Genomic DNA, 9,053 nt, shown 5'->3' with positions numbered 1-9,053 from the left:
TGCTCTGCTCTCCAGACAAACATCCCACCTTCTGAGGGGTCAAGTCTCCTCGCTCTCCGTCCGTGCTTGGAGTTGTTGTGAACAAACATGTTGTCAGACACTGCCAGCACGTGCCCATCAACGTTCACCGTTGTTGATAGCACAACCTGGATGTTGAGAAAGGGAAGGAAAAGGAGGCAGGTAAACAGTTTGCTTGGAGATTCATCTTCTGAAGTATTAATTACTCAGTTTAGCCAAAGCCCCTGTCATGGTTTGAGAGCCCCAAGAGCTCCGTGTGGAAAACAGCACCACGTCCTGCAGGGTTTTACTCCCTGGTAGGAAATATTTTCAGCCTTCATTCTGGGCATTAATTCCATTTAACACAGCATCCTGAGGGCCATATAAAGGCCTGGCTGTATAATGAACCAGCCACTGCAGATGGCCCTAAATTCAGTTGCTGGGGTGCATTGTGGCATTGCTGATGGCAGAGAGGGCTCTGTACACCAGGCACGGGGCAGGCTCAGAGCAGCCCAGCAATGTGCCCTGGGATCCTGGGGCAGGCTCACAGCCATCTGCTTCTGGCACACTCATGCAAATGGACCTGCATCTGCCTGGAGACGGGGCTCCACTCCCTGCAACTCCATGAAAACCAGCTAAAACCTGCTGCTCACATATCAGTGCCTCCTGAAAATCATCTGAGCCCGAGGACTCCAAATCAAGCAGCAGTTTTTAAGCCTCAACCCCCATGACTGGGCTCCAGTAGCATTTGAATTCTTAGAGGAAGTAACTGTATAGGCTAATTAATCCCACTTTAGTTTTTACAATATCCAAAGCTCTAAATCCCCATCAATCCAGAAATATGTGTGCCCTTAAACCACAAACTTTTAGGAAATATGAACAAACTGTGGTTTAGCTCCTGAAAGAAGATGTATCTTATTGAAACATTCAAGCTTCCACCATCAGTTGGTGTAAATCAGCTTAATGGTGTAAATCAGCTTATGCCACTACACACCTAGAGAAAGTCAGAGCTATGGAAAATCAAACCCTGCATGAGTTCATGGATTTTCAGAGACAGCTGTCACAGTCCAGGTAAGAGAATGTCAGGCTCCAATTGTTGATAAAACTCTATTCAGCACACAGAGGAGAAACCCTGCCCTCCCCGGGATTGTGAGAGCTTGAAGAACACTTTCTTTCTCAAGACAACTTTAATTCATTCCAAAAGGCTCTTGTCATGCTGTACTCTTATACTTCTCAAGCATTCTTGTCACAAAATGTGTTGCTTTTGTGTGCCAACTGATTTCCTCATTGCACATTAGGGTGGAGTGTGTCTCTATCCAAAGGGAACGTTTCCCGCATGACATCGCTGAGCCCACTCAGATGCACTTCATTATTTTCCCTTAAACAATGGAAATAAATTTTAATCTCTCACTGGCCAGCACTGGGGCAACAAGGGAATAGCCCTGAATTATTCCAGTGTCTGAAATATTTACGACAAGTGTTTAAATTGTAACCAAATGTAAATAAAAAGTGATCACATCTATATGGTTACCCTGTATAACATACACGGATCTGAACTCACCCACACGAGGTTCTGTGTGATAAATACACACCCACACACTCTCAGGATGAGAGACTGAGAATACAGGCAGAGTCTGAGTGTACACATATAGAATAGAATTATAGAACAGCCTGAGCTGGAAGGGACCCACAAGGATCATCCATCCCACTCCTGGCCCTGCACAGACACCCCAACAATCCCACCCTGGCCCTGAGAGTGTTGTCCAAACACTCCTTGAGCTCTGGCAGCCTTGGGGCTGTGACCAAACTCTGGGGAGCCTGTTCAGTGCCCAACCACCCTCTGGGGAAAGAAACTTTCCCTACTGTCCCTCTTAAACCAGCCCTGACACAGCTCCAGCCGTTCCCTCAGGTCCTGTCCCTGCTCACAGAGAGTAGAGATCGGTGTTGGAATAATCATTTGGGTGTAAATGTTGTGCAAAACACAAGACCCATATTTTGGTGAGAGACGTAGAGATCCCCAGAGCCTGAGCAGTCCAGAAGACAAGTGCTGAGCATCCTCTGATCCCTGAGGCAGCAGGAATGGAAGATGCACCTCCAGACCTCTCTCCACATGTGGCTCCATTTGGATTCACCTCTCCCACTCCTCACAGGAGGCTCAGAGACACTTGGCACATCACAGTCTGAGCCCTTTATCCATAAACACAGGGACAGGACGAGATGCAAAGTTCAGGTCTAAACCCAAAGTTTGGGATCTTCTTTGCAGTCCTCTCCAAGGTCCTGCTGAAATCCAGCAGAGCCCTTTGTCATGGCCACAACTCCTCTACCCAACTCATCACCAGGGATGGGGAGTGAGAGCTGTGGGGCTGTGGGCACAAAAAGGACTGAACTTCTTCACTTTGCTCCAGCCATTCCCTCTTGCCTGGTGGAGATCACGACACAATAGTTTCGTACTGAAGATTAAAAAACAATGTTTTATGGATAAAAGGAAGAGGAATGTGCATTCCACTATGGTCTCTAACTCCCAGGCCCTTCCCTCTCACAAGCCAACTGCTTTCCCCCAGTGAGTATTTCCTGGGTCACGAGGGGTGACCCCTTCCATCTGGAATCAATCAGTCAACTCCTGACAACTTCCTGAAACACCTCACTCCATTTCCTGTTCTCTCCCCCTTCCCTCTTTCCCCCTGGTTTGCTTCACTCTTCAAAACTGCAGGCCACAGCAGCTTAATGTTAGAGGGTCAGACACAGTTAGACTCCAAAACACTACACAAGAACACCTTTGACCTTCAAAAATCTTTACATCTTAGCTAAACAAATCAAGGTCAACGTTTCTTACCATTACCTTGTTAACCATTTCTGTGCATTTTTTGCCAATACCCTTCTGAACACGTATTTATCGATAACACTTGTTCTCCCAACGTCGTAAAACAGTCCAAGCCTCTTGTTTTGAGGTCCCTGTGTTTAGTGCTGATGAAAGGTGATGTGCAAACTTCCCTGGAGATTTAAAGTCTCACTTTTGCCCGCAGCAAATCGCTGCCAAACGGCTTTGGTGTGTTTTTCTTTCCCTGCTCTGGTGGCACCACTGCTTGGGTATGAAAATTTGGCCTCTTTGCCTATTAAGTTGAGGGTCTTTTCCCTAAAATCAGTAGTTAATGGAAAAGTTAACCCTAAGGGAATGATCTGAGAACAACAAAACATGTCAGGTAGGCCATGGATTCTGGTCATTGCAGCCAAACTTGGACATGAACAGCACAAAGACTGAAGATTTTGTGCCCCCTGGATCAAACACCTCTGCTGGAGTTTCAGAGGACAACCAAGCAAGGAGCAGAGAGGGCAATGTGCTGTTCCTGCCTCCTTCCAGACACAGATCCCATCTCGAGGAGCACCGAGGCACTCCCAGGGCTCCATGTGTGTTTTCAGCACCCCTGAGGTTCTCTCTGCCAACCTGCTCTTGGCTGTGAGGCCACAAACCCAAAGCAACGATTCCCCAGCAGTTCTGGAGAAATGCCTGTGCTGGATCTCCCCATTATTGTGTCTCCCAGGTGGATTTGGGTGAAAGGAATGATCTGAGAACAACAAAATACGTCAGGTAGGCCACGGATTCTGGTCATTGCAGCCAAACTTGGACACAAACAGCACAAAGACTGAAGATTTTGAGCCACCTGGATCAAACACCTCTGCTGGAGTTTCAGAGGACAACCAAGCAAGAAGCAGAGAGGGCAATGTGCTGTTCCTGCCTCCTTCCAGACACAGATCCCATCTCGAGGAGCACCGAGGCACTCCCAGGGTTCTCCATGTGTTCTCAGCAACCCCGAAGTTCTCTCTGCCAACCTGCTCTTGGCTGTGAGGCCACAGACCCAAAGCAAGGATTCCCCAGCAGTCCTGGAGAAATGCCTGTGCTGGATCTCCCCATTATTGTGTCTCCCAGGTGGATTTGGGGGAGGCAACCCCTGCTCAGAGCCCACGAGGAGGGTTCACCCCCCATGACACGCAGACAAAGCTCCTTTAGCACATTAAACTGGGGCTCTCTGAGCTGCACTGCCCCTCCTTCACCTCCCTGCACAGCCCAGAGGGTTGGATTTCTTTGCAAACCTTCACCTGGACACTGCAAATTTCCCTCCCCCACCTACACACTGTCCCAATATTTCCATATTCTAATGTGTGCTCCTCTTCAAATCCCAGATATGCAAATAAATACACATCCCCCTGTATTTTAAAGCTGTATCAGTCACAGACACCTATTTAGACATATGGTGCAAACATTCCAGGCATACAGGCATTGACTTACATGTAACATATCTCATCACTGTGTAAATGATCTCTCTCAAAAAATTCCTGTTACCATTCCAAGTGTGGAAAAAATTCTTTATGACATTGTACATCTGGAAACAATATTACATTCCTGATGCACTTTCCCTTGTAACTCTCCAGTCGCAGCACCATGTTATTTTAACTTTAAAAAACAAAACAAAACAAAACAAAAAACCCCCAAAAAACTACTATGAGGATTAAAAAAATTATCATTATTATTATTATTTTCCAACAGAGTGGAAGGAAAGATGTCAGGCCTGCACTTGGACAGGGCTGCCATTGATGTCAACAGGCTTTTTGGTTGAGGGAGTAATTCAGGAGTAGAGCCTGGATATGATGTGTTTGCTTCATAGTTGGATTAGGAATAAGATAAACAACGTGGAAAATGCCAGCAGACCCTCTCTCTGCTCCAAACTCCCATTGAATTCTCTGGGAAATCCTCCCCCAGCCCCCTGAGCCTGCTGCCAACAGGACAAAGTGTGCACGTGGCCTTCATTGCAGGCTGGGGTCTCCAAAGGTTCCTGGGACACAGGAGGCAGATCCTGGGTCACTGCCACCTTGTCTCCTGCTGTTCCAGACACCCCAAACCATGGAGCTGCTTTTAGAAATTCATTTTCCACCGTTTGGAGCTTTTGCCTCTGACACTCCTCTTGTTTTAAAACCTCCTCGTCCTGGGGGTTGGGGCATTTATGGTTTACAGGCTGAATTCATTCCTAGTCACTTTATATTTAACAGTAGCTTCAAAATTTCTCTTTCCCATCCTGACCTACCTGAGGATATTTTCAGAGAGCAGCTCCATCCCTTCTCAGTGCTTGTCACTGAAGTACTGGAGCCCAGCTCTTGTCCAGCCCCCTTTATCTCAAGGACCATTCCTGCAGCTGCTCCAATGGCACTTTTATCCTCTTTTACCATGGTTACACCAGGATATTGGATCCAACAAGGAATCAGTGGGGTACAATGGTACAGATGCACTCTCCTTTCTCCTGGCAGGATGAGACACAGTGGATCTCCTCTGTGGTTTGTTTTTAATGGATGAGGCACAGCTCTGGGAACTCCCTGTCCCAGTGGCTATTTGGGCTGCAGATTTGAGCATATTTAGCTCCTTGAGTGCTTTTTCTCTCGCAGTTGAGTCAGTCCTTCCCTTCCTCACACAGAATCTAAAATAACAGCACCTTCTGTTGGGTCAGTCACCACCTGATGAAGAAATTTACCCCACAGCCCAGGCTCTGCTGATACCAGCTGCGTGTATTTTGGGGTCTATACCTGGGAAATCAGTCTCCCATGAGGATCAGTCCATGCAGTATTCACCTCTAACATCTCAGTGATCCCTATCCATACCCAAATCCTGGTCTCTGGCCCATTCCTCCCCCATCAGTCCGAAAGGGATTTTGATTCGGACCGGTTGTGTTTTATTCCTGCTGCCCCTTTTTGGTTCTCCCAGCCCACATTCCTTTCTCCCAGTCTCACCCCACCCCTCTTAATCATCTTCCATCCCCCTGGATGACACAGAGCCCTCGGTGCTTTGTGGCAGAGCAGAGCTGGGTGAATTCCCAGCCCCAGCCAGCTTTGCTCACGTGCCTGATGATGAACTGAGCCAAGCGCTCGGAGGTCAGGAAGGAAACCTCCCCAGGGATACACCTTGTTATTTTTCCTTTCTCTTCCCCCCTGGAGCATCCAGAGGGGGGGCTGTACCTGCCAGGAAACATTCCATGTCATGTTTTCTGCTGAAAACAGAGGGCAATTACTGACCTTTCTCTTTCTGTTCCTACAAAAGCGTGTTGGTTCAGAGCTGACCACTGTTAGCACCGATGTTCTGCTGCCTCAGCCCAGGAGCTGTTTAATCCCAGTGTTACTGGAGGAAGCAGAATTCCCACTCAACAGGGGTTGGGTGTGTGATCACCAGGTCTGAGCTGAAGCATTTTAGCTGAAGTGCCTCATCTTAATCCCACAGAATTATTGGCCCCATCACACGCTGGTCGTTACCATTAAGTGTCATTGGGCTTCAATCAAGTTCTCCAGGAGAAATCCTCATTAAATGGGGGGCATCAGTTTTAATATTTCTTTTCTTTAAATCCCATTCCTGGGAGAATCCTTCCCTGAGAATACAGCACTGACTGAACTTCCCTGTGTAAGGTCAGATTTGCAGAGTAGCTGAACTCAAACAGTCAGCACTGTGTCTGAAAAGGTGATTTTAGGATGCTTTTCGTCCCTTTTTTCCACTAAGGGGTTTCACTTGAAAATATTCTACTTGATAAATAATAATGTTTGCTCCAGCTAAATTCACAAGAACCTATTACTCGATCTCTGTGGGTTTTGGGCAGCCATGCCATGAAAATAACCATGGAAATAGTTTTAGAAAGATTCCCTTTCTCTTCTGCATTGAAGCAGTAAGTGATTCACAATAAAATTATGTTACTGCAGGGGCAAAAAAACCCACTAAAATAATGATCACACATTCCTTCACTTCTGAGGTAAAACATGTTTTTCAACAGCAGAAAAATATTTGTATTTGGTTAAAAAAAAAAAAACCAAAAAGAAAGGTAAGAGATTTTCATGGTATCTTTGAAGCTCTACTTAATATCAAAGCAAATTTCAAGGAGTTAACCTGATCACAAAGCAGCTGGTGTTGCTCTTCAAACTAAAGAATTATACTAAAAATAAAAAAACCTCTTCAGGCATCTGGAGCTGGATTAAATTTGCAATGCAGTGTTAATGTAACCTTTCCTCCCCTTTTTCTCCCCACTCTCCCTTTTTCTTTTTTTTTTTTTAAACAACTGTGATACAAGTGAAATCTAACATTTAATTTAGCTGAATGTATTGCAACTGTGCCATAAAATATCGAGATCTTGTCATGGATCTACAAGTGAGGCTTGGGCTGGGCTCAGAGACCGGATCCCAGGGCCTTGGAAAATTGGGGATGAGCCAAACCAAGCCCAAACTGTGCAGCTTCACACCCATCTCTAATCAGAAGCATTAACTTGACACTTTTCCAGCCATGAGTAACCATTCTTCCATGCTGGAAGAACTCAATAGGATGCCTTGTACAGCACTTATTTCCATGTCTCTTATTCATATTTGTGTCTCAACAACAAAGCCTCAGTTTTGGGCTTTCATTCAAGCTCCAAAAAGCAAAAAAAAAAAGGGTTTTGGTGAGACCTTTTCAGCTCCAGGTTTGAGTAGTAATTTAAAGGAGAACTTTGAAGTAAGGATTCTCTCTTCTGCTTTGTTTAATAATCATTAAAATAATAATTAAAAAAATAATATCTTGGTGTCTCCTGGAGATCTGACGAGCACTACTCCATTGAAAATGAAAATATTTGGTTCTGCAGAAGAACACAGGTAGGAATTAAAACATCCCCAGCTGAGCATCACTGCAAAAGCCTGTTTGCAGAAGGCAAGTGAAGTGCATGGAAAAGCCTGGAAAAGGGGGGCCTTAATGATAACAGCTGTACAACTAATTTATTACAAAAAAAATCAGTGGAGGTTTTAGATGTGGCCCAAGACAGAAACATAATAAATGAAATCATAACACGAATCAAGCACCTACTGCTCTGTGCTTTTTCACTTTGCTTTTACTCACATGTTCCTGTGCTGGTCAGGGAACAACTGTCCTTTCAAACCTAATAAACAATTCTGCACATTAATGACTTTGCCCCATGTAAATCTTAATGATTAAAATGAAAACTGGTGTGCAAACAGACCCTTAATCCTTTAAAAGAATCTTTTTTTTTTTTCCCCACACTTCTGGCTTTTGGGGTTGATGACAGGCAAAAAAAAAAAAAGCATTTGCCAAAATTTAAAACCTGAAAACGCAACAAATTTTTAAAAAAATCAATTAAAAAGAAAAAAAAAGGAGGGTCCAGAAGACACTGGAGCATTCAAGAACACTCTTAACTTTGGTTGTGTTCAGGGAAGTCATCCTTCTATCCTTAGAACCAAGGAGGCAGACAGAAAACAAGCTGTCTTTGCTTATTGTCTTTCCTGTTCATCACGGCTAATTTCCCTTGGAACACGGAGCTCTGCGAGTCCCAAAGTGTCAAATTTTAGCAATCAAGCCACTTTTTTTTGTATCTTTTTTTATCCTCACTGACCTCTGCAGCCCAGAACAAAGCTCATCGAGCCCCGTGTCCAGCTTTGAAGAACCAAAACCTCAGGAATTTTGCAATTTGGCTCAGAGGGTTCGTTTTTGTAACCCCGACAAAAAACGGTGCCATCAACATTTTGGATTTTGATAGGAAGTAAATTAAATATGGTGGGTTTGCCTCGATTAATTTGGGGGTCTGAGCTGAAATTCTCCCACTGAAGCTCTGAGGGGATGAACTCCCAGGGACTGGGAGTGCAGGAGGAGTTGAATTATCCCTGAAAAACAGAACCACGGAGATTCACTTGGCTCGGGTGTTCCCACCTTGGCTCGTTCCGAGGCAGAAAACCCAGAGGAAGAGTCTGTCCCAGCTCCTTTTCCTCTCCTAAAGTGCTGATTTTGGTGCAGAGATCAAAAGCAAGGCCCCGTGCAGGCAATGCCAGGTGGATGTGCCGAGGAATGGAGGAATTCCATGGAATTCCAGCCCCATCCACGTGGGGCTGCAGGACTCAGTTCAGCTTCCCTGTGGTGTTTCCCTGGAAATCTGAGGCTGTCGAGGCTCTGCTCCATCTGCCTTTGGGGGTGGAGGCACAGAGGTGACACAGAGAACAGGGCTGATGTTACAGATTCCTGCCCCAAAAAATCAGATCCAAACTCCTGCAGTTCA

At 45.5% G+C, this 9,053-nt stretch overlaps 1 protein-coding gene across 1 annotated transcript in view; it reads right to left on the bottom strand.

Annotated features, from left to right (window-relative positions):
• EBF2 (EBF transcription factor 2) overlaps window positions 1–9,053 on the bottom strand; it is a 131,729-nt gene that overhangs the window by 23,369 nt on the left and 99,307 nt on the right. Inside the window, 1 exon segment of the mRNA XM_027701948.1 lies at window positions 29–146. Within this exon segment, the coding sequence (XP_027557749.1) occupies window positions 29–146 (118 nt within the window).

This window comes from Neopelma chrysocephalum, unplaced genomic scaffold (assembly GCF_003984885.1).
Source record: "Neopelma chrysocephalum unplaced genomic scaffold, ASM398488v2 Primary Assembly neopelma1_175, whole genome shotgun sequence".
Lineage (NCBI taxonomy): Eukaryota > Metazoa > Chordata > Aves > Passeriformes > Pipridae > Neopelma > Neopelma chrysocephalum.
This window is presented reverse-complemented; position numbering and strand designations above follow the sequence as displayed.